The following is a 25,788-nucleotide window of genomic DNA, read 5'->3' on the forward strand; positions in this document are numbered from 1 at the left end:
TTCTGTGGTAAAAATCAATGTGTGGAGCTATCTTGCTTTTCCCCTCCCCCTTCTTTTTTGATGTGTGTATCTTTAGTTTTCTGACTTGCTGAACCCCAATGGGGAAAATTTCTAACAAGTCTGCAGTATCCTGAGTCAGACCAATCTGTCTACTTCTGCATTTGGAGTAGCTTTTCTCCATCTGGGTGCCCTCTAATTATGTTAGACTATATTTCCCATCACCTTTGAATTTGTAGTGCACATAACCTGACAATTTTCAAGATGTGTGGACTTCAATTCCCAGAATTCCCCCAGCCAGTGGTCCTGCAATATCCCAAAAGTACACACAAATTTCAGGTGTTTAATTCTTGGCATGCAAAGTCCTTCCCATGCAACAATAGGAAATCAACAATGGCATTCTGATATCCCACTCAGTGTGTTATATTGAGGCAATAAGATTATACCATCTGTATAACCGTGAACCGGTATCTCATTTGTGGCAGCTAGATGAGTGGTTGAGTTCTTAACCCCACAAATAAACATGCAGAATATTGATTGCCCATTTTAGTCCATACAATGGTGCCTGTATTTTCATTCTCTTGGAAAGAGCTGCTTTGAAAGGTGGATCACAGGGTGGTCCATCCCTTCATGACTTTGGATAAGCACTGCACCTAAGTCTATGTTAGAAGTGTCTATTTGTTGGACAAAGGGTTAGGGAAAATCCATCCCTTTCAATACTGCTTTCACACACACAGCTCGTTAATTAAATGTCTCCTGGCATTCTTTGGTCCACTTTACCCTTGAGGGTTTTTCTTTTTAGGTCCACAAGGGGTTGAGCCACAATAGAAAAATGAGGTATGAACTTTTAATACCCCACTACTCTTTACTGCCTGTAATTTGCTTTCTTTACTGGGCAATAATAACAGTATTTGATCTTCTGCATTAAACTTCTTTGACTTTAAACCCTTATCATGGTGTCCCTTCTGTCCTTCCTTGTCTGTTCTAAATGTTTCTGGACAATGTGTCCTAGGGCTTTTAACTTATTCCTTTACTTTAATATATATTTTAGTAAATTCTAAAAGCTTTCCAAGTTTTCATCCCACCCTTAATGTCTAAAACTCCTCAAGATTGTCTCCAATAAAGTAACTCAAAGAACCTAAATCCCATGGATGCCTGAGAAATTTCCTATCCTATAAGATTTTTGAATAGCTCCTCAGCTATTCTTTTGGCTGTCACATTCCTTAACAAAACTGTTTCAGGATACATAATAGCATAATCACTGACAACTAGGATATATTCAATGCCTTTACTGGATAGTGGCAGAGGGCCTACAATGTTTATAACTACTTTTTTAAAAAGCAATTGGGATTAAAGATACTCTTTCCACTAGAAATTTATTATGTTCCCCTTGACCAGGGGTAGGCAACCTTGGCTCTTTTATGACTCATGGACTTCAACTCCCAGAAATCCTGAGCCAGCTGTGCTGGCTCAGGAATTCTGGGAGTTGAAGTCCATGAGTCATAAAAGAGCCAAGGTTGCCTACCCCTGCCCTTGACAAACTGGGATCTACAGCAATGGGTCACATTTTTACAAATACCTGGCCAATAAAATCTACCTAATATTTTGAATGTGTCCTATCTCTACTCATATATCCAGACCAGGGATCTTCATGGGCTAGTTCCAATATAGCCATGCAATATTCCTGAGGAACTACGATTTGTCTCCTTGAATTCTTTTATCTGGATCCAACCCCCAGTAAGTGGAAAATTTGTTCCAATTACTAGGTTATATATTAAGTTAAAGGGACGCGGTGGCTCAGTGGGTTAGGACGCTGAACTTGTCGATCGGAAGGTCGGCAGTTTGGCGGGTCGAATCCCGAGTGCCGCGTAGCAGAGTGAGCGCCTGTTACTCGTCCCAGCTTCTGCCCACCTAGCAGTTCGAAAGCACGTAAAAATGCAAGTAGACAAATAGGGACCACTACGGTGGGAAGGTAACAGCGTTCCGTGCTAGTCATGCCGGCCACATGACCACGGAGACGTCCTCGGACAAGCGCTGGCTCTTCGGCTTTGAAACGGAGATGAGCACCGGCCCCTAGAGTCGGAAACGACTAGCACGCATGTGCGGGGGAACCTTTACCTTTACCTTTATATTAAGTTAGGGATTACACCTACTACCTGTTCATTTCCATGTCCCTATACTCTAGCTTTACCAATGGGACCATCTTAGTTTGCCCAAATACATTGATAAGAGACTCTTTTCCCATAGATGCTGCCTTTTTTTAACTAAATGAGGGCATACTAACATCCCTCTACTCCAAGTATCTACTAGGCCAGAGGTCCCCAACCTTTTGGGCACCAGGGACCAGTTCCATGGAGAGAGGTTTTTCCATGGACTGGAGGATGCGTGATTTTGCCTGCATCCCACGGATGGGGCTTTGCTTGTTTGTGCAGACCAGTTGCTGGCCAGCCGCGGCCCAGTACTGATCCATGGACAGGGGGTTGGGGACCCCTGTACTAGGGCTCTGATTAAACCCATTAACCTTTGAATCATACCCAGAAGTGCTTACATTCCACCCCCATCTTTTAGTGTTGACAAATGTCCACTTTTTCTGCAGTTGTAACAATTATGGGTCTCTCTAGCTTCCCAATGCCTTCCTTTAATTTGGGCACACATTTTCCTTAACCTTTCCAGCTCTTTATGGTTCCTATTTTCTAGAACAGAAATATTCTTTCTCCTTTTGTATCTTCCCAATATTCTCCAATATCCTCCAAACAAACAGGGGCAGGCTCTAGTGAGAGTCTGGTTTCTTCAGCCAGGATGTTGGCTATTATCAGCAAAGTCTGAGGTCTGCAACCGCCAAACTTCCTTTTGCAGCTAAGGTTTGTTTTCTTTTCCTATTTAATTAATTCCTCATCTCTGAGCCTATCCCACCTATTTGGGTACCACCTGCGTAGTTATTTCTACTTGTTTTGGATATCCCATCTTTTTATGGATATTCCACTACCACCACTTCGACACAATTCTTTTAACTATACTCAGTTTCATGGGCTCAAGACACAAAAGAGCCCACAACCATCCAGGTCCCTAGAGAACACACACAAACACTTGCATATTCTCATACAATTACTCACTCTTCTCCACAGCTACACATACTACTCCTACTATTATTCCTTGCAAGTACTCCTAGCAAAAAATATCCCCTTCTAGCTGTTTCTAAGTTGCTTTACTTCCACAAAGACACACCTCCTCCTCTTGCCCAGCTGTTTCACAGCAAAACTTTTATAGACAACTTTGCCATGCTGATGCAAGTGTGAGGGCTTAAAGGGAAGCAAGTAGCACAGATGCTGGCAATCTTCAGAGCGGTCTGCTCTCTCTCTCATGTGCGCATACACACAAAAACTCTTACAAAAGTGACCTTTGATTAAAGATAATATACTGCTGATTTACCAGAGGCACATTCCAGGTAAAAATATGCTAAGAAAAAATACAATCCTAGAATTATTGTATGTTGCAAGTCATTAAAGTACAGCATCATGTTAAGACTGCGATTCTATACACAATTACCTAGAAATAAGGCCCATCAAGTGCAGTGGAGCTTACTTCTGAGTAGACATGCATAGGGTTGTGTTATTAATGGAAGAATCCAGGAATTTTAACTGACCTAATGATTTTCTGATTTATTATTAAATTAACTTGTCACCCATCTTGTGGTTCAAGGCAACTCTGGGTGGCTTACAGTGAGATAAAATATAAAAATATCAAGAAAAATATAAAAAAGGATTAAAATTACTAAAAATTAACTGGGGGGAAAAACAGGTTTAAAGAGAGGTGGGACTGCCTGCTCTGTTAGTGCACCAACCATCTTCAGCCAATTTTTCCTTTAGGACCCCATGCCAGCCAGCACAGCCAGGTTTTAAGGCTTTTCCTTATGGCTAAATGGGGGGGGGGGAACAGATCTTATCTTCTATGGAGATATTCCAAAGGCCATGGCAGAAAAGGCTTTTCTCCTGCATCCCATCTGCTGAAATTTCTTAACTCATGGGGTTTGCAGTAGGCCTCTTCTGCCAGCATGAGTGGGATGGCCCAGTTCTATTGGGGAGAGACAGTTGTACAGATATCCTGGAGTCATGCTAAAAAGGGTAAAGATAATAGCCAATACCTTGCGTTGTACCGAGGCAGACCGGCAGCCAGTGCAGTTCACGTAATAGTGCTGTCACATATGCTACCCTTGGGGCCTCCAAACTATATGTGCCACTGCATTTTGGACCAGTTGTAACTACTGAGTACTCTTCAAGGGTAGCTCCATGTAGACCACATTGCAATAATCCAAGTGAGAGATGACCAGGGCATGAGTGACTGAGCACATGGCCTCATGTTCCAGAAAAGACACAGTTGGCACACATGAAATTGTGCAAAGGCTCTCTTTTTGTCCAGAATGGTCTGCAAGATGCTTCTAGAAGTGTCACATGCAGATGAAGAGTAAATGATTATTGCTGATAGTCCTCAAATCAGTGCCATTTTCTGAATTTTAGATCATGATTTGTGGGCAGAAACGGGCTTATCCTACAAATAATTTAAGTTACTAGTGTTTTTCACTACATTTAATAGTAGTAGATCTCATTGGACAGCAATGTATTATGTGACGTAGAAGTGTATCTTCTCTGTCCTGTCCAAAAGTTCTAAACTGGATCACTGTTCTCTCCTAGATACAAGAAGTAGCTAATGCTCACACTGAGATTCAACTGAATCTTAGCTATTTTCGGAAACAAAAGTAGAACAGACTGTAAAACACAAGTATAGAAAACAGAGACAAAATGTTGCAATATTACTTCTCCCAAAAGTGTGTGGAGTTATTCAGAATCTAGAATAATATCTAAGAAACACAGTAACAAAAGCATATGGTTCACAAATGGGACCAGCCACAAATACACTGCGTTATGGAGTGCTTTATTTAGGATGCTAAGCAACTGGGCCTTCTCTTTGTAAATACTACTACTTTGCCAGACTATTAGGTTGTACAATGAAATAAGCATTCTGTGAGAACTGCATCATAAAATGTTCTGTAATTTCAGAGTGTATGCTTTATTTCTGCCAACCCTGGAGACTTTTAGGCCTGAAGATATTATCCTCTTGTACATGGATGGAGGCATACTGAGAGCAAGTTATTTGTAGTAAGAAGACTGATAAAGGGCTACATCAGTGATCCTGCTTATGGGAATAACTTTTAAAAATAAACATATTTAAAGACTGTTCACAAAGTAGTGCAAATAAGTTTTCACACCTCTAGGATAATCAGAAACCTTTTATGTGTGTATTTCCTTCATTTTCCCGAACATCAGAGAGATGGTGGGTAAAATGCAGCCACATTTGTGGAAATATCCACCTAATAAGAGGTTTATTAAATATACCAAAGTATAAAATAAACACACACCAGCTGCTCTGCATGGAATTAATCATAAACAAACACATTATACAACCAGTTGAAAATATCAACTCGAACATCATAATTTACTGCAACATCTTTTCAAACTTGCAAATCAGCAATGGGATATCCTGAGATCGTATTTCTCCATTGTTTGGTGGGCTGGTCTGCCCTGAATCAAGTGTGCCATGCAGTTATCATTTTCCGTACCAGCTGCCTGATTGTAGTGCAAAACATGTGTGGTAAGCATCACATTAAGAGGGAAGGAAAGATTCTCCATTACACCTTTTCTAAAAGGAGAGGTCTCTTTATTAGTCTTTTGCTGATCTGAAAGCTAGATGCTAAACTTAATTTAAATTATAGGATAGAAAAAAAATCACTTAACCATGGTTGGATAGTTAGAATGGTTTGACAATGGACTCAAATGATTTTGAAGGGGATGGTTAGGGTCTACCAGATGTTGGACAAGCAAATTTAGACATTGTCATAGTTTTGGATTCCAATATGAAGCCCTTCCAATACTTCACAGATTTAAAAGGATTAATTTCCTCCTGAATAATTGTACCGTATTTCCCTGAAAATAAGACTTATCCTGAAAATAAGCCTTAGCCTGATTTTTACACATGGGCCCAATATAAGTCCTACCCCCAAAATAAGTTTTGGGGCAAGGGGTATGTGTAAAAATCAATCTGGGGGGTGGGGGGAATGGAGCTGCCCCACGACCACTGCAGCCAGGCCTCCCACATCCCAACACTTGTGCTGCTGCCTGAGTTCTACAACTACTTACGACCACACGCCACGTGGCTGCGCCGCTGATGCCAGTCGTGGCAGGAGACTACGAGCTTGTTGTGCCAATTGCGCTGCCGCCGCTGCTCACAACAGGACACCACACAGCTTGTGCTGATGCTGCCACTTGTGGCAGGAGCCCATGAAGCTCCTCGCACTGATTGCACCTACTTGCAAATGGCGCTATGAGCCTCGTGGCCTCCTGCCACAGTTGGCGGCAGTGGTGTGATCGATGTGATGAGCCTCGCAGCCTCCAGCTGACAGCTTGTCAGAAATAGCCATTTTCTCTCTAGGAAGAATTTAGCAGTTATAAAAAAAAGTAACACAGCATGTCGTCTTGATTTCTTTGGGCTACAAAACTGAATAAGGACGTGTGCCTTCAACAGGGACATTTCTAATTGCATCAAACAATGGTGAACTTTGACATACATGAAACAACAGTTTCTACCTCATTTTGTGAAACAGCTATTTTTTGCTGGTCTTTGGTAGGACTTTGACCTCAAGCTGCTACCCAAATTAAGGCAAGATAAGGCAGTTAGAATTGGAGGAAGTTGCCTTATACAAAATCAAATTACCAAACTATCTAATTCAGTTTTCTATTGATTTTACTGGAGAACTTTTTCTACCCCCCTGTGGGAATGCTGGAGACTGAACCTGAGATCTTCTGAACTTTATGGATTGAATTTTCATGTTAAAATTTTATGATCTTGTGGGGCCATATTACTGAATGTCCAGGGCCACACGTAACCCGTGGACTGGGCACAGCTGCTCTACATTTTGAAGGAAATACAGCATTTCCTTCAATGGGAAGGTCTAAGGAGAAAGAACAAATATTTCTAGCTACTCTGTGTGAGATTGTGTTCCTGAAGAGGCCAGTATTTGAATTGTTTTGGGAAGCAGTGTAATTACGATCCATGGGAAGCTGGAATACTTTACAAAATTCAGCACATACCACAGAGCCACCCCTTGTGGCTGGGCAATACTACTTAGGAAATAAAGGATGACAAGAGCCAGGATTGCACACCATCCCCTCTGAAGCCAACCAAGTCTCTCCAGCTTCAGTTGGGTATAGGATGAAGAGTGGAAGGTCAATCCTAGTCCAAGGACTGTGGCTGCATCACGACACAGGGAAGCAAAAGGGTATGTGTCCATACGGATCCACTTGGGATTTTCACACCACTTTGTAGCAAGTTTCATTGACCTAAAGACAGTAAAATGAAGAAAGGCATATGAAACTTATCTATAGCCATGTCTACAGGAGGAAAAAGTTGAAATCTGAGTAGTTCTAGAATCCCTCTTGAATCTTCTAAAACTACAAAATGTGGTATCCATGGGTAAACTATTTTTTTCTTTTTAGAAGTGAATTCCTACAAATGTTTAAGTCAACATTCCTTTATTATCTGAATATACCTGTTACTTGGTGGAAGATCTTTGAAGTTGTCAGAATTAAATATCTTTAAATCTTTAAAAGACCAGTTAAATAATGGCAAAACTCACCCCCTGCTTATGTGGATGGATGGCTTTTTTCCCCCTCCCCCTCAAACCAAGAAAAGTGCTAAAAGTTTATGGTGAACATGTGCATGAAACAGGCAACAAAGCTGAGAGCTTGTTTCCTTCATGTATTTATAGCATAATTAAAACAGCATTGCAATTTCACATTCACTTGATGTCTTCGTAGTGTTGCCCTCATCTCATATTTAGGGCACGATTATTTTAAGCCATGATTTTATCTTACCCTTTTCTGTGTGCACAACACCAGCAAATACAGAAAACAGCCAAGATTACCGGCAAACAGCATCCTAGTGTTGCAGGTACATGTGCTAGGTTCCATTAAGGAGTGCTAGTTAAGAAAGCCTGTTAGTTATTTAGATAGCCTGTGAAAAAGATGACCATGTGCATTCCTTTGCACTGAAGAAGCTCACCAGTTGAGATCTATGCCAAGAGTAATCAATGTCCAATAAATCACTGTGGCACTTAGCCAAAGGGAGAATGAAGTCATCAGGTAGAAACGGAATCCTCTTTCCAGTGGGACCCAGAATTGAAGTAGCCAACCTAGACTGATCCCTGAAGAGATGGTAGAAAAGAGAAGCTTCAGTGTAAATTGCCAGTCTATTGCCTTAAACTTTGTATGTTCTAAAGCAGAGGTCAGCAGCCTATGGGAAGCCAGGTCAGCAATTCAGCATTTAGTGATATGGTAATTATCACCAGTAGCATATATGTATTTAAACAACGTGTTGTCTGGTTTCATTAGTAATTCAGTGGTACATATTAACTTCTTCAATCTAGGCCCAATATTACACCATCCAATGCTTCCTCTCTTCTTCCAGTAGTACACATTTTCCCACACTAGGCAAATAAAATTCTTATTGAATACATATACAACATGTATATATAGTATACAATTGAATATATATATAAAACAATTGAATATCAAAATCTTTGTTACATTTTCCTAATAATATCAAAATGTCAGTTTAAAATATCTTTCTAACAAAAATATATCTTAATTGCATTTGTACTTAATATCCATTTGTTCAATTAATATCGTTTTTCCCGCTTTTAAAAAAAATTAATTTCCCATCAGTGTTCAAAATGTCTCTATCGCTTATAATTTCTCATAATAAGTTATATTTGGGTAACCAAAAGCTCCCCTTATTCAAACCCTCTTAGCATTTTCCTATTTCCCTTCTCATACCAAAATATAATATTCTAGTTACAAATCCTCTTTCTAGTTATAATACTTCTATTTCTAACAATTATCTGTTCTCAGCCATGTTCAAATATCTGATTAATAGTATAATATCCCATCTAATGGATCAAACCCTCTATTTTCTTTAGTCTTTCTCTAGCTTTCTTCCTTTACCAACTAACTTTCCAAATCAATGCATTTGAATCATTAAGTAATTCTACCTCTATTTTTGTGTATGTTGTTTGGAATAAGAAAGATAATTTGATTAAAGTATTTTTGGAAGGATGCTCAGCCCATTGATATTCATTAAACAGCTTCTCCAATTTCCCCCAGTTCTCCTAACAGCTCTATCTTCCATTCAATCAGCTCTTCTTTCTTATCCTCAAGTGTGTTCTGAGATCTTGACAACTAATATATCTTTTCCAATTCCAATATTATCGCTAGGTCTTCTAATTTTTCATTTGTCTGAGTCTGTCTGTTAGTTCCTTTCTTTAGGTCCTTCATCTTTGGATCTGCTTTCTCTGATTTTCCTTCTCTTTTCTGGGTTGCTAGTTCCTTCTTTGTAGTCATTTTCTAAGTTTGTAGATTTTGATTTAAAAAATGTTCTTTTATCTCTTTTGTGTTATTTTTAATCTCATCTTGAGCTAAGGCAATTGTCTCTTGTATTTAGGGATTTAAAAAGTTTCAATCGTCATTTGAACTCCAAATTATCAATCTGTCCTTAAGTCTCCCCTCAGCAAATATAAGTAAAGTTTGAATTTTTCAAATTTTTCTGTCCAATGAAAAACATATCCTTTCTGTCCAGAGAGAAAAGAGCAATTAAAAATTGTTCATCAATCAAAGTGAGGGTAGCTTCCCCGCCGTCTTGAAAGAGGCGGTGGTGAGGCCTCTCCTCAAGAAGCCTGCCTTGGACCCAGCTGTATTGAACAACTTTCGTCCTGTCTCCAACCTTCGCTTTCTTGCGAAGGTTGTTGAGAGTGTGGTGGCACATCAGCTCCCTCTGGTCCTGGATGAAGCGGATTATCTAGACCCGTACCAATCGGGTTTCAGGCCCGGGTACAGCACGGAGACGGCATTGGTCGCGCTGGTGAATGATCTCTGGAGGGCCCGGGACAGGGGGCATTCCTCTGTTCTGGTCCTATTAGACCTCTCAGCGGCTTTCGATACCATCGACCATGGTATCTTGCTGCGGCGTCTTAGGGGATTGGGAGTGGGAGGCACGGTTTTACAGTGGTTCTCCTCCTATCTCCAGGGACGCTCGCAGTCGGTGTTGGCAGGAGGGCAGAGGTCGACCGCGAGGTCTCTCATTTGTGGAGTTCCTCAGGGGTCGGTCCTCTCGCCTCTCCTGTTCAACATCTATATGAAACCGCTGGGTGAGATCATTCGTGGTTTTGGAGTTGGTTATCATCAGTATGCTGATGATACCCAGCTTTTCTTTTCGACCCCAAACCACCCCAGTGATGCCCTCACCGTGATGTCCCGTTGCCTGGAGGCGGTTCGGGTCTGGATGGGGAGGAACAGACTTCAACTCAACCCCGACAAGACCGAGTGGCTTTGCATACCTTCATCCCGGGTTTATTCGGACATTCCATCTCTTTCTATGGGGGGCGAATTATTACCCCCCGTAGATAGGGCTCGCAACTTGGGAGTCCTCCTGGATTCACGGCTCACTCTGGAAGACCACATAGGAGCTGTGACTAGGGGGGCTTTTGCCCAGGTTCGCCTGGTGCGCCAGTTGCGGCCCTATCTAAGCCGGGATGATCTATGCACAGTCACTCACGCGCTCGTGACCTCTCGACTAGACTACTGCAACGCTCTCTACATGGGGCTGCCCTTGAGGACCACCCGGAAGCTCCAACTGGCACAGAATGCAGCCGCGAGAGTTGTGTTGGGAGTTTCCCGATACTCCCATGTTACACCTCTGCTCCGTGAGCTGCATTGGTTGCCAGTTGTCTTCCGGGTGAGATTCAAGGTACTAGTCATGGTGTTTAAAGCCCTACATGGCAGGGGTCCGGAGTACCTCAGGGAACACCTGCTGCCGGCGTCAACTTCCCTCCGCCCTGTGCGTTCCCACAGAGAGGGCCTCCTCAAGGTGCCACCGGTCAGAGAATGTAGATTGGTGGCCCCCAGGGGGAGGTCTTTCTCTGTGGGCGCCCCGGAGCTATGGAACCAGTTACCGGTTGAGCTCCGGACGGCGCCCGATCTTCGCTCCTTTCGCCGCGATCTGAAAACATACCTGTTCGAACAAGCCGGCCTGGCCTGAGGGGGGATTGGTGGGGTTTTTACTATCACTTTATTGGGGTTTTATTAATGTATTTATTGTTGGGCATGTATTTAATTACTTTTTAATTTTTGTAGCTTTGTGTTTTATTCTTGCCCTGTACACCGCCCTGAGTCCTTCGGGAGAAGGGCGGTATACAAATATTAATAAAATAAATAAATAAATAAATAAAGTATTCCATCATCTCAATCAATGATGCATGTTTCTTCTATAGGGAAATAGCTTCATGACACAGCTCTAAAAGTCAGTTAGTATTTATATTCGTAGTCCAGGCAGGCCAGTTTCAAAATAGTTTATTATCTCTGCCACACAAATAAACAGCCCAAGAGGGTTTTTTTCCCCTTTTCCCAGCTGCAGTCTTCAAAAATGAAAGTTTCTGAAAACAAGAGTCTTATCTGAATCTGGGCTTCCAGACAAGTTTCTTTTAGCATAATAAGTTGTAGTGCTGTAGTTTGCCACTAGATGTAGATGATGCCATCCTCCAGCTTTTTACATCCAATAATTACAAGCTTTTTAAATCTCTTTAAAAAATCAGAAGCACTTTTAGTCCCCAAATTTCAAAGTTATATGTGTATTGATTCCAAATCAATCTTTTAATTTTCTGTGTTTTCCCCCCAAGCAATTAATTCACCGCTTTTCTTTTCCTGAGAGAATGGAGTGGAAATAACCCTTCCCTCTCTCATAGGGGAGGATTTTTTGCTTTGGGTGGTTTTTTTTTCTAGGAAAAAGTCTTAAAATCATAAAGAGAGGATAGGGTCTTACGCAGTTTCATCCACGTTCCTTCAAACCTGCTGGTTAATGCTTATTTTCTTCAGTAGTCAGCAGCTTCTAACTGGCCACACGAATATAGGCAGTCTTTCCCCTGCTGATTTGGAGGGCTTCCTTGGATCAAAGGGAAGGGCCTCCCCCTCCCGTGATCAATGAGGGTCCCCTCCTTCTCCATCGCCTCTTCAGGGCAACGTTCGACCCTTTTTAGGGTCCCGAGTGGGGCAAAATCAAATGTGGAAGACGGAGCCCCGTCAAGCTGCGATGTCAAACCAGAAGTTCCAAATAAACCATTCTTGACCTTCACCCTTCAATCCCATTCCAAAACCAAAAGTGTGAAACCGTACCAGCAAAATGCAACAATCTCACAAAGCTAGAGGGCAACCTGGTGAGATGTAGATGGAAGCAAAGTTGAGTATCTGTCAGGCTTATTTTATCTATTTTGCTTTCTTTAATTTGAAACCTGAGGCCTATCAGCCAGGCTACTGGCTATCAAACATACATTTTGAATTTTAAAAAATGATAAGCTTAGAAACCTGTGTGATGATCATGCTTCTACATGAAAGTCCCTTCTTGGTTATTCCAAGCATCTTTTAATATATTATTTCTCAAACTAATATAAGCTGAGATAAAGAATCATATTGTAATCATATTATGTCTCTTATGATAAATCAATGTTGCATGAGGAAATATTAAGTGACCTATTATAAATCATTCAAGGATTTAACTAAGAGATCCAGATGTGGCCACTCTTAATTTAAGAGATATCTAATTTCTTCACCAAGTTCATAATCTCATAAACTATTCTTTAGCCAAGTATGCGCTATAATCCTGTGAACGTGTAATTAGAAATAAGTATGCTTTTAGGATAGGCCAATGGCAAAAGGGCAATTTTTAAAAGAATAAGCTGGCAATATTTCTAATCTGATAATTTTCTGGCACTCTGTGATCTGTAGTTATTTAAGATCAGTTAGAGTTGAAGGATGCAGAAGAAATGGATATGGCGTTCTGATCCAATAGTCTAATCACCTGTGGATTTGATATCTGTCCCACTAACGAAAGGTTGCCAGGAAGGACAACAGTGGTGAATGCATCTTTGATGAAAGGATATTTGCCTCTTGCCTTGAATGCAGCAGAGTTAATGTCCCATTCTCAATAAGTCATTGTTTAATTTGTTTATTTTTGATAACAATCACCCAGTCTCCAACCATCCTTTTGGGGGTCATGTTGTAGAAAAAGTAATTGGCTGCAGTTACAGACAATACTGGGGAAAAAGGATTATATGGATCAGTCAGGATTCAGGCTTAGATACAGGAGAGAAACTATACTGATGGTCCTACCAGATTACCCACGGAAAGTGGTTTTTGATAGAAATATTCTCAACGAGATGTGCTTTTATCAGTATTGAAAGCAAATATTCAAAGGGGTATTTAAAAACTGGGCTGATATCTCTTAGCTTAGCACATGTGTGGCCATGTGGTTTTGCCACATACGTGGAAACCAAGAACCTAGAACATGCACAAATAGTATACTGCTAACTTTCACGATGTATTTACCTGCCAAAATGCCACCAATAACTTGATGGGGGAAATGAGCAAGTATGAAGATGCGTGATAATCCGATAAGCAGCAAGAGGAGGAAATAAACTGTAAAGGGCGCTGCCTTCATGATCCAACTGTTGAGGTAAAATGGGAGAAGAAAACTGTCATGCCAAACAATTCAGCAGATGGATTGAGAATGATCTCTCTTGCCTCTCCCAAAAGCCAACAGCCTTAGAACTACCAGATCCCAAATTACAATTTCTGTTCAAATTAAGGAAAAACAGGATAAAGCATTTTTGCATATATGAGTGACAGAGGTACACAGCTCAGGTTGTTCTGCAAATGGAAATTCCAGTTTATTGATTTAGAAACACCTTAAAAAGAACCAGGCATATTTGTTGCCTTCTCTACTGGTAATGTTAAAAAGAATCTTGATGGGATTTTGCTCACAACTGCATCAGCTGAATCCAGATAATCCAGAAGCTGATATTTTTCCTCATCTGCAAGCATTCACTCCTGGATTGCTCTGACATTAGAGGACTAGTGAGGCCAACTCTACCAACAGAATGAAAAGAATTATAGGAACGGATCGAACAAAAGGACCTTGTTGTTTATCCTTCTTCAAATGCATGGGTTCCTATCTATTTGGAAGGCAAGTGTTTGATTCTGGCAACCTTATTCCCAAAAAGTGGTATCACAGCTCAAAAGGTTACAGAATCTGCAGCCATAATAATCAAGGGCCTGGAATAATATCAACCCAGAAATATATAAAATATTTGCCTTTTGTGTTTTTCTGGGGCTGGGAGAACCAGGCACAAATTATATTATAAAATATAATATAAAATATATCATAAAGGGTTATAACAAATGTGCATAGATTTTGACATCACCTGACAGGAGATAGAGGTATTTGGAAGAAAAGAGTCTGGGACTTTCCCTGCTGTACTGTCAAGTATACATTGTGGCCCTGATGTTCAGTTACAATAGTGTTGGCAGGAATGCTGCATGCAGGTAACAGGAGGAAGATCAGGGCTTCGTACTTCAACAGGAGGCTTTTAAAGAAGTCAGTACTGCAGACCAAAGGTGAACAACTCAAGACTCCATTGCCTCCACAGCAAACAGCAATTTCAAGACACAAAGCAAACTCTAAGATAAAGTCCAAGGTATGTAAAAGCTGTGATCTGACTGTGATCACAATACTTCACTGAATGAGGCACTGCCTCTCAGCCCAACCTACCCGACTTCATTAATGGTGAGAAAAAAATAGGTAGAGAACAAGCTATGTACATTACCTTAAGCACCAGGGGGGAAAAACAGAATATGTATCAAATCAATAAATCAGACATGATGCATTTCAAAGAAAGAATCCATGCCTCCAATCTCAATGCAAGAAAAAATTCCAAATCTCTGCCTGGCACTATTTTACATCATGGTGTGTATGTGTGTGGGGGGGGGGAGGGGGCATGTCCAGTCTTGCTGGAAGCAGAAGTTGGAAATACATACATCTGGATTTATTGAGTTTTGGTATGATTTATTGTAGATTGAAAAGGGCTCCTGAATTCTATAGCAGTGACAGGAACTCCACAAAAAAGGAAAAAAAAACTTTAGAAATTTACATGAGTTTTAACAAAATCAATTCTGACTTAGAGAGAAAAGTTCATATACTTTCTTGTATTTCTTGGAAGGAGGAGTGAATACATTAACATGTAAACAAACAATTACTATAAGTCACAATGGAAGAATTGTCAAGATGACAGCATTGAAGAGCTGTGGAGGCACAGTGATTAGAATGCAGTATTGCAGACTAACTCTGCCAACTGTCAGCAGTTCAATCCTGACCGACTCAAGGTTGACTCAGCCTTCCATCTTTCTGAGGTCATAAAATGAGGACCCAGACTGTTGGGGGACAACATGCTGACTCTGTAAACTGCTTAGAGAGGGCTTTAAAAGCACTGCGAAGCGGTATATAAGTGTAAGTGTTATTGGTATTGCTACATACCTTTTGGAGTTCTTGGCTATCTGTCTGGCCAGAATGCTTACAACTGGCCACAGGGCTGCACCAGTGATCATACAGTGGCCAGAGGGACTGCCTGCAAAAAAAGAAAAAGAAATAAAATCCCTGTTTGCTAGTGACCATCCATGTAAAAGAGAAAAAAAGTAAAGAAAAGGTATAGTTATGTCACATAGTTACACATAGTGTTCTTAAATTAACTAATGATCTATGGGTAGTCCTCAAATGGAGCCTGCCCATCGTGGTCATAAAATGGATTGGTCAGATGACCGACCTGATTTTACAATCTTTTTTGCTATGGGTGTGGTTTTACAAAAAAATTAGATGTAAATGCCTTTTTTCGTCAAAACCATTACAAAATGCAGTCATGGCTTGTACTACATGGTTTATAGGCATGAATGTTGCTGAGTACCCAAAGTACAGTCATGTGACTGGGAGTCATGGATTGTACTACATGGTTTATAGGCATGAATGTTGCTGAGTACCCAAAGTACAGTCATGTGACTGGGAGTCATGGATTGTACTACATGGTTTATAGGCATGAATGTTGCTGAGTAGCCAAAGTATAGTCATGTGACTGGGAGGGGGCTGACCATCAGAACTTCGAATCCAGTAAATAGCCGCCTAGTAGGTCCGCTGAACAGTCACTAAACTACCAGTCATGAGTTGAAGACTATAAAGATAACAGGTAACTTTTGTTATCGTATTAACTTACTATCAATTGGTTAATCTGATTACTTGATTTTAGTCAATTTTTGTCAGGAAATTCAAACAGAAAAAGATTTTATTTAGATGGGATAAGTTGAAAGGGCGATTTTTAGTTTTAAACAACAGAGATTGAGATTGAACACTGTGCAGAAATCAAGAGACTTTCTGGGAAAACTCAAAGAAGAATCAGAGAAAAAGCAAACAGAAGGGACCATGGCAGAGTAACTAAACAAATGCCACAGCAGATACACTGAGGATGCTACCACATTGGGTACTACAAGTATTGATTTTTCTGAAATCTTGGTGTAACTATGGATAATAAATGTTTAATGTGGAATAACAGTGGAGCAAATGCTCCTCAAAATAGAAAAAATTCAGACAGTCCTCGACTTACAACTGTTTGGTTAATGACAAGTTGGAAGTTAAGATGGTTTTGGGAAAAGTACTTTACCTCCTTACAACTGTCACACCACCCCTGCAACCACCCTTGCAATTTAGGCGCTAGGATACCAGCTTGGATTTACAACCCTTTGCAGCACCCTGTGGTCACGGATTTGTGATTTGTAACTTTTTTTGCTGGTTTCCATAAAAAATGGCAAAAAAACTCTACTGGGGAAGCTGGATTTGCTTAACAACAACATGACTTGCTTAATGACCCACATGATTCACTCAGCATCCATGGTGACTCAGTTAATGAAAGCACTAAAATGATCATAAAATCGGGTCTGACCATATGATGACCTGCTTTATGACCCCATAATTTATAATGAAAATTCCAGCCCCAATTCTGATCTCAAGTTGAGGACCACCTGTATTTTATTATTTGGAAAAGTTCAAACAAGATGCGGTTTCCTTACAAGAAACAGATATTAGGGGAGGTTTTTTTATTATAAAACAGGAAAAATGACATTCTGATTTTGGGATTTTCTGATTAAATACATTTTATTTATTTTTATTTTAATTCCATTTATATCCCGCCCTTCTCCGAAGACTCAGGGCGGCTTACAAGCTTAGCAGTTACTGTTACAGAAATAGCTAGTAAATATAAGTACAAATAAATAAAAAATTGAGGCAATTTTATTCTTTTCATTCTGCTACGCGGAAAAAAGTTGGAAGTTAATGCTTTCCCCCCCCTTCTTTTTCCCCTCATCTTAGCTTCTTTCTCTTTCTTTTCCCTTCCCCATTTCCCTTTATCTTTGTTCTCATTTGTATTTTATATTATGATAAAAAATTAATTAAAAAAGAAACAGATATTAGGAAAAGGGATATAAAATATTTGGGTGACAAAAACTTGGCTGGAGAATTTATCTCAGTAGGAATAAAAGAAACAAGAGTTGTTTTGTATATAAATTCTCTCAAGTATATCCAAAACCTATATTGACTGATAATCACGGAAGATATGTTACTTATAAGGCACTAAGACTTTGATACTGGGAATGTATGGTCCAAATGAAGACAAAATAGCATTTTATAAAGATCCTATAGGTAAACTATTGAACTTTCTATGTGAAAATGGTGTTTCCTAACATATTGGAATGAGGTGATTTGGATGATCAAACATTATAAAAATACGTTGTCACTATTCTCACAAAATGGGTGTCATGAGAAAACCTTGCTTATTCACACAATAACTGGCATGGTAGGCACAGCCAATCTGAAAACACTGACTCACCCAAAGGAAAACAGGTTGAAACTAAAAGCAAAGTCACCATTCAAGAACCTTACAGAACAGAATTTCATTATTTTCTTCAATTCCTATTTTCTATTGGGCTGTATTACCAACCTGGCCCTGTTTCACAAGTGGACGGGAACTGACGGAGAAAAATTTCCTTCTTCTTGGAAAATCCAGATTCAGAGATCCACCAGAAAGGCCGTTCCCCAAATAATAACCTTGGAAATAAAAGGAAGAGAAAATATATATAATTAAGAGCTGGTAAGAACAAAACCAACACTTTCAAAATGCTAGGAAGTTTAAATTTACTTGCCACCTTATCTACTAGCTTACAATTGACAACTATGGTACTCTTTTACTAGTTTTATTAATTCATTTGATTTATATATGTCTTTCTTCTAAGAATTCAAGGTGATATACATTAGATAGCAATTCCTCATCCAATATTTTGCTACAACAATTCAATGAGGAATATTGGACTGAAAGAATGCGACTGGCCTACAGTGATTAAGAAACTTTTCAGGACTAAAGGTGGACTAGAACACCAGTTTCTCCAATTCTAGAAAATACTTCAATCCCTGCACCATTCTGACTAAATATTAATTTTTATCAGCGTAAAACCACTGACTCTAATTTGTATTTTTACAGCAGAAGGGTTGCAAGCTTGTCACTTTTGTGAAGGCAGGGCTATCTGCAACTGGACATTATTTTGTTAATTTCTAGTGGAATCAGGTCTCACACCTATTGTATAATTAATAGGTACGGTAAGAAACAAAGAGAACAACAGTTTCCAATTAAGTCAAAGTCTTCTTCACATGCTAATGTAGAAGAGCTTTATTTGCAAACATTGGAACACACACATAGAGCTTTTTCCAGGCCAATGTAATGCACAGAGTGCAGGCAAGAGTGACTGTCCAATATAACCCAGGCAATGTATCCTACACTGCTCTTCAACCCATCTGCAATCAGCTTTTAATGCATGGGTTCCAAGAAAGCCCTATTCATGTATATACACAAACCTGTATTCCAAGTCCTAACGATTACTATAGTACTAAGCCATTCTCTTCTTGTTCTTAATGGAGCAATTCTACAATTCTATATCCTTGTCAGAACAAGATGTGTTCCATCCATTTGTTCCAAATTTGTTCTAAGCCTTGATATTAGTTCCTCTGAAAGCCAAAAATATTTTGCTACTACACAAAATTCTATTAAATGTCAGTTAATGAACATTAGTGTAGTTGGTTAATAACAAATAAAAGTGCTACTAGCTGCGATTCAATTCATCCTATCCAACCACAGTGCAGCATGGGGTGAAAGTGGAAATTCAGAGGGTGGCTTTGAGTGCATTATTTTTTCTCACTCCAAGCTATGACAAGATTCCCCACAGGCAGGATACAAGTCTAACAAATAAATTAAATATTCCAATTCCTTTCATACCTGATTTTCTGCTTCTCCCCACCATCCAAAATCACTGAATAGATTTTTTTTTCTTCTTGCGGTTCTTTAAGTAATTACCTTACCTTAATTTAATTACCTTAATTTAGTTAATTCAATTCTCTTATATATTTGATGTTTGTTATGTGAATGCCATTTCAACCACATAGCATTCATTTACTGTATAAACCATGAAAATGAATTCATCCTCTGTATAAATTGGAGATAGTCCTATAAAATGTCCTTGATGCAAAACGAAGTTTATGTTTTGTGTTTAGTTCCTGGATGTTGGCTCTTCCTTCTGTATCACAAGGGCTGAATCTACCATTCTCCCATCTTACAAAAGCAAAGAAGTTACCGTCTTACTGTAGAATCTGAATTTTCAAATGATACTGCCCTTGTTCCTATGGGTTCTTTTTTGATGCCAAAAATGGAATGGCTAGGTTCCAAACATTCCATACAGTTCATAGGAACAAATCTAGTCTAATTCTGGAATATTGTCTTTTTACCTTTGTTTTTCCCCTCACCATTTAGATATCAAGTTCAGCCATTCTGAGATTAGGCCCAACCACAGCACCGTCAATCCAACCTTCTTATCCAGCAGGAAGTAGGCAAGAGGGAAATAAATAATGAAGACACATTTGGGATCGCCGAAAAAAGTTACCCAAAGCCAAAAATCCTCCAATCCAGGCAGGGCACCCTGAAGCGTTTCAGCAAACTGGACACCGCTAGCGTAAAAGATATCCATGGTGGTGAAACTGAAACAGATGAGAAGAATTAAAATGCGTTTCTGACAAACTCTTATTGAGCCCATGCCTTTGCAATGCAGAAATCAAGCAATGAAATTGTTCAGAAGATAAACAGTTTCCATAACAATAAAGAATTAGCACGTGATGATTCAAACTCTGCTTGTAATCTGGCCACCCTTTAGACGTGTGAAATTCAGATTTCTCAGCAGTAGCCATCTCAGAGGCCATCACTGAAGTTGAGAAAGGACCTTGTAAGTCAATGACAAACAGAAGTGGCCATTTTGTATTAAAACACCTTGCTGGGAACCTTTCTATTGCGTTCTAGTGCCACAAATGGATACAGCAAAGCCATACCTTGGCATAAACCTAAACATCTCACTCATCAAACATGCATACCCTATTAATAAACATCCATTACCTTTACCATTCATGTGCTGTCATTTAAACCTCCCCTCCTACTATTTCTCCCCATTATCCCTCTCCTTTTTCACAGAGTTTGATATAAAAGGGAGGTTATATAAATGAATAAAATAAAATAAAATAAAATTATGATCACAGTTAGGAAATATGATATAGGGCAGAAGTATGCACTTAATAATCCCTTATTATTTGACATGTTTCCAGTGGATATGCTGGCATTATAGGACTACCTATAGGGTAAACTGTGTCAAGATGGCAACTGTGATAGTACAACCAAAGCCACTATCTTGACTTTTTTTAACTATTGTGTTGCTTCTGTTTCCATCATAGAGTTCCAAAAATAACTTTAAAATTCCCAACTAATGATACAAGCTTATAGGAAAACATGGGCAAATATGAATTAAATCACAGGAACATGCATAAATCACACAAACAAGGGGAAAATAACAACAACAACAACAACAACAACAACAACAACAACAACAACAATAATAATAATAATAATAATAATAATAATAATAATAATAGTTGGAAGGGACTTTGGATGTCTTCTAGTCTAACCCCCTGCTCAGGCAGGAAACCCTATACCATTTCAGACAAATGGGAATTAGGAAGGGGGATCATTTTCGGAGATGAGATGGACTCACTCTCAGCCGGTTCCAGCCTGACTCCAAGGTCGCGGTGCCCTGAGGATGACCTTGCACCTCAATATTCTTAAAACACCCTTGTGGCACCAAGTGATACCAGTGGGCTGATTGGGGGTGGGTGTTGGGTTTTGGAATGGGAAGAATAGCTTTGTACTTTGTGCATTAGATTCAGCCTGTCTTTACTGCAACCACTGTCTCTCAGTAGAAGTTCTTTTGATTAACCTTAATGGAGTCAAGATGATACAGAAATAATACCAGTAGCTTAACATACGATAGTTGAAGCCTAAATTAACTATTATGTTTAAAATAATATTTTAAAAATATTTGCATTCTTCTTTCTATCCCAAAGATGTCTAAAGTGGTTAACTACAGGAACAAATATACCTTTGTTTTGTTTTTAGTTTTTTGAAATCCAATCAACTGAAATATAAAATAATCAGATTATAAGGAATCCACATATAAAACAGCCTGCAGCAAGAAAGAATCTGAAAAGAAGCAAATAGCAATGTGAGAAGTAAAACCATCCCAGGGAAAGATGGGCATAGAAAAATCCAATTTATTAAATGCTATGGAGAAGATAATTTTAGTTAGAATACAGAGTATTTCTTGAGGGCGGCCAAGAAGGAAATTCCACTGGGTCTGGAAACTACATAGTGGTCTTTTCTAAATTGATACCATGAAAATATGTAAATATCCATTATCCCCACCATGGATTTATGGAAGTTGGAAGAAGTATCCATATAGTAAGCCTCAGGCTTTGAGAGGCTGCATTAGAAATTAAAACAAATATCTTGAAATATACCTTATTTATTAAAGGAAGTCCTAGAAAAATGTATTTCAAACAGCTAGTTCCATACAATTCTTTTGTCACATGTTCAATATATTGCAGTGCCAATTGTACCAATAATAATAGGCGACTTGGTGCAAACCCAAAACAACTGGAGCACCACTTGAACACCATTACCATTGACAAATGCATCATCGGTCAGTTACAAACGGCAGTTGAACTTGGCAACAACTTACATCCTGCAATGACATCAACATCAAGAGCTGCTATTCCAGGTCCTTGGGAAGGACTTGATTGGTGGACAAAAATGCCAAATCCAGTCTGAACATCAGGCTGACTAAGCAATGAACCATAATAACAAATTATTTATTTCATTTCATTTATTTGATTGGATTTATGACTGCTTAATTGTTAAACAACTCAACTGTCCAGGGAATTCAAAATTAAAACAATCATAGCATGCTAATGGACTCACAAAACACTATAGCTCAGAGCTCCTTGAACAGCCAGGTTGTTATGACCTACATGAAGACCATGCAGATCTTGGAGGAAAATCTATTAAAATTTTATGGGATCAAGATAGTGTGCTTCCACCTTCTGGAATAGTTCGACCCACCCACCCAGAGACAAGGAAAGTACTGAAAACATGGCTTTAATTCCATCCAGGTCTGAGAAAGATGTATTATTGTTTGTGTAATACTCCTATTTTGTTTGATTTGTGCTGTTCATAAGATTCTTTTAGTCTGGACTGTCCATGTTTTATTTGTTTTCAAGGATTTTCCAGTTTTATTCACTGCCTAGAGTCCATTATTTATTTATTTATTTATTTATTTATTTATTTATTTATTTATTTATTTATTTATTTATTTAATTTATATACCGCCCTTCTCCCGAAGGACTCAGGGCGGTGTACAGGGCAATGCAATAAAATACAATGTACAAAAATTAAAAATATTAAATACTACAGCCCTATTATACACATAATAAGTAATAATAACTGTTCCAGGAGAATGGAAGGGTGGCAGGGGATGTGTGTTCTTTCAATGAGATTGTGCTGACCTGATTGGATTTTATGAGATGGGCCATAGATAGGAATAGAGATGGCTTTGAACAGATTCTTCCACTGAATGGAAAGATTTCCAATAAAAGAACCCTCAGAAATATATTTTCATCCTATTTGATCCACCTATGAGAGAATGCTCTGTGTCTTCTGTACTTGACAGATCACAGAAGAGCAGACCTGGAAACAGATATTTTCAATAGCTGCCTCACCTCTGTGGAATATTATTAAATCCATATTATCCCCTACACAGTGTTTTGTGAGGCAAGAAAACACATGGTGTAAAGTGAGCATTTAGAGATCAAGAGTCTTGGTATGAATTTTGCTTTACCCTCACAAATTTTTAGCTATGGCTCTACAAACATATTTTTCCAGAACAGAATAAAAATCTTAAAATGTTATTCTATCATTTGACAAGCTAAATACTTCCAAACCCAACCATTTCACAAATATTTTATGGCTGATAGCATCCAAAAACCTAGCAATGTCAAGGCTAGAGAATTAGCAGGAGGCAACAGCTTTGTTTTGTTCTGTTTACAGATCTCCCCCTCTAGGCAAGTGTTTCTCAAATGCATGGACTTCAACTCCCAGAATTCTCCAGATATTTAAGTCCAGCATCTTAAAATTGCCAAGGTTGAGAAACATCGCCTTAGGGCAACCAAGATGCCATAAAACCATGCTCAAATTACCATCTGCCATCTACTATATCTATTATAGTCACTTATCCTAGTTGGTCTTGCATTATCCTCTATGATAGCTTCAGAATAAAGTCCAGAAAACTCATAACTCACAATCGTTCTGTGATTTTCACAAATAATTTCAGTTTTGAGAAAAAAAACCCCGCACAGAATAGCATACCTAAAGCATCACAGTTCAAGGACAACTTTCACACCAGGAACTTCCTGATTCTTCTGGTGCTTTCAGTACACCACCGCAGTGATTTCCGGTCTCCAGAAGCCCTGATCTAACAAACCTGAAAAATCAGCATGAGCCCCTCTCCTCCCCAAACTGCTTCCAGGATTTCTAGGAAGAGGTTTCTTGAGGATAAAGCAACGTAATGCCCTAAGGTGCAATGAGACACGCGTAGGCTAAATTTAATATTCTTTTTTGTTAGGAATGCAAAACGCAATGCTAGAAAATTTTCATGTGCTGACTGAACGTATATTGTATTACACTCTCCCCCCCCCACACACACACACCAATAATGGCGCAACAATACATACTAAATGAAGTTGTAAAACTGTATTTTAAGCATTATAATATTTGCTTTAACTAAGAAGCAGCAGAAATATTAAACAGCTATTCTTTTCGGTTCTGTTTCTGTATTTCCCAAGATCGGTTTCAAAAAGTTCCCTTTCTTTTCCTTTCTTTGCGATTTGTCCGCTTTCGATTCAATTACTCGCTTCCTCCCCGTTACCTGCAATTGCCGGCTTCTGACTGTTCACGCCATTGAATGACCAAACTACATTTCCCAGAAGTCTTAAGAGATACGGACTCATCAGCATCCGGCTTGATTACCGGGTGAACAAAGGGACATTCACCGAGACTCGCGTAATCTTTCAACTTGCAATTTTGATTATTTTACTAAATAATTTTGTAATTTATTGGTTAGATGTATTTCTGTGTACGACACATGGCACGAAACTCTTTGCTGCTATATGATGATCTGATTTTTGCACCCCCAAATTTTAAAATAGAGGAATCTAAGAAAGCCATGACTTTAAAATATCATTGCACTTTAATGAATTGGTATATTTGTTAGGATAATTTTTTTTGATGTTGGGAGGCCTTCTGTCAGTTTCTCATTATCCATTTTTGATTGCCCCATTCATGCATATATAGTAGGCCCACTCACTCACACATACACACCTACAAAATTGGGAAAAGGCCCCCTCCTCCACAAAAAGCACATTCAAAGTATCAGGAGATATTGAAGAATTTCCCTCTGATAACAGATTACAGTCCTGTACTGTACTTAGCTTGGAACCTTTCAATATATATATATTAAAAAGATGTTAATGAGTCATGAAAAGTGTTATACAAAATTATACAGAATATAAAGAAAGTGAATCTCTCTCCCTCACCCTCACCCACTCGAAATTCAAACAGAATGTTTATCAAATTGCTCCCATCTCATAAAAAGTGATTATTTCATTAATCAATCATTAATAAAAAAAATACAAAAATTACTGTATTAAAATATAAAAAACAAGGCATGGGAGAGAGTATTAACCACAATGATGAAGCCATTTTAGAATGTTGCTAGGATCCCAGCCTGATGACATGGCCAAGTGTTGAGGGACTTCCAGAACATTAACAGGGATGGAGCTAATTTCACTTTTGGACAGTTGGGAATGTAGATGGATTCTTTGACCATAGATTAGTCTTTGGCTTGATCCAGTAGTACTGCTCCTAATATTCTTCAGTGTTTCATAAACAAACCTTATATTGGGACTACTTTCAAGCTTATTTCCCACAGTACCATTTAATGTAGTGAAAATATATTTTCAAGTGCTTTGATATTTTGTTCTGAAGTAATACATTGCCTCCCTCAACTGTTTCCTCTAACTAGCATGGATTGTATATAAAGAATTTGTGAGTTTCTTATCATACTGACCTCAAAAAAAATTCTAACTTGCATTTATTCTGCTTCTTCAATAGCTATTTTCAATACCGCTTGTTTTATGGAATATATAACTGCTGGACATTGTAAGACTTTAAATTATGTTCATCAGAGACACTTATGAATAATTTATTTGAATTCCTTCCCTTTCACCTTTGCAAGGCTGACAACTGATGCCTGCTTTGCATCCATTTTCTTTAATCAAGTCTACCAT

At 39.0% G+C, this 25,788-nt stretch overlaps 1 protein-coding gene across 1 annotated transcript; it reads right to left on the minus strand.

Moving 5' to 3' along the window:
* Positions 1–4,916: 4,916 nt before the first annotated feature.
* G6PC3 (glucose-6-phosphatase catalytic subunit 3) lies at positions 4,917–24,393 on the minus strand. The gene is made up of 7 exons (XM_081343557.1): positions 24,369–24,393; positions 19,816–20,046; positions 17,962–18,072; positions 15,463–15,549; positions 13,479–13,597; positions 8,110–8,251; positions 4,917–7,388 (listed from the first exon to the last, which is right to left on the minus strand). The coding sequence occupies exons 2-7, from the start codon at positions 20,034–20,036 to the stop codon at positions 7,028–7,030; spliced, it is 1,041 nt and encodes a 346-aa protein (XP_081199683.1). The 5' UTR covers positions 20,037–20,046; positions 24,369–24,393; the 3' UTR covers positions 4,917–7,027.
* Between the last annotated feature and the right edge of the window lie 1,395 nt (positions 24,394–25,788).

This window comes from Vipera berus (assembly GCF_964194415.1).
Source record: "Vipera berus genome assembly, chromosome: Z".
NCBI classification, from domain to species: domain Eukaryota; kingdom Metazoa; phylum Chordata; class Lepidosauria; order Squamata; family Viperidae; genus Vipera; species Vipera berus.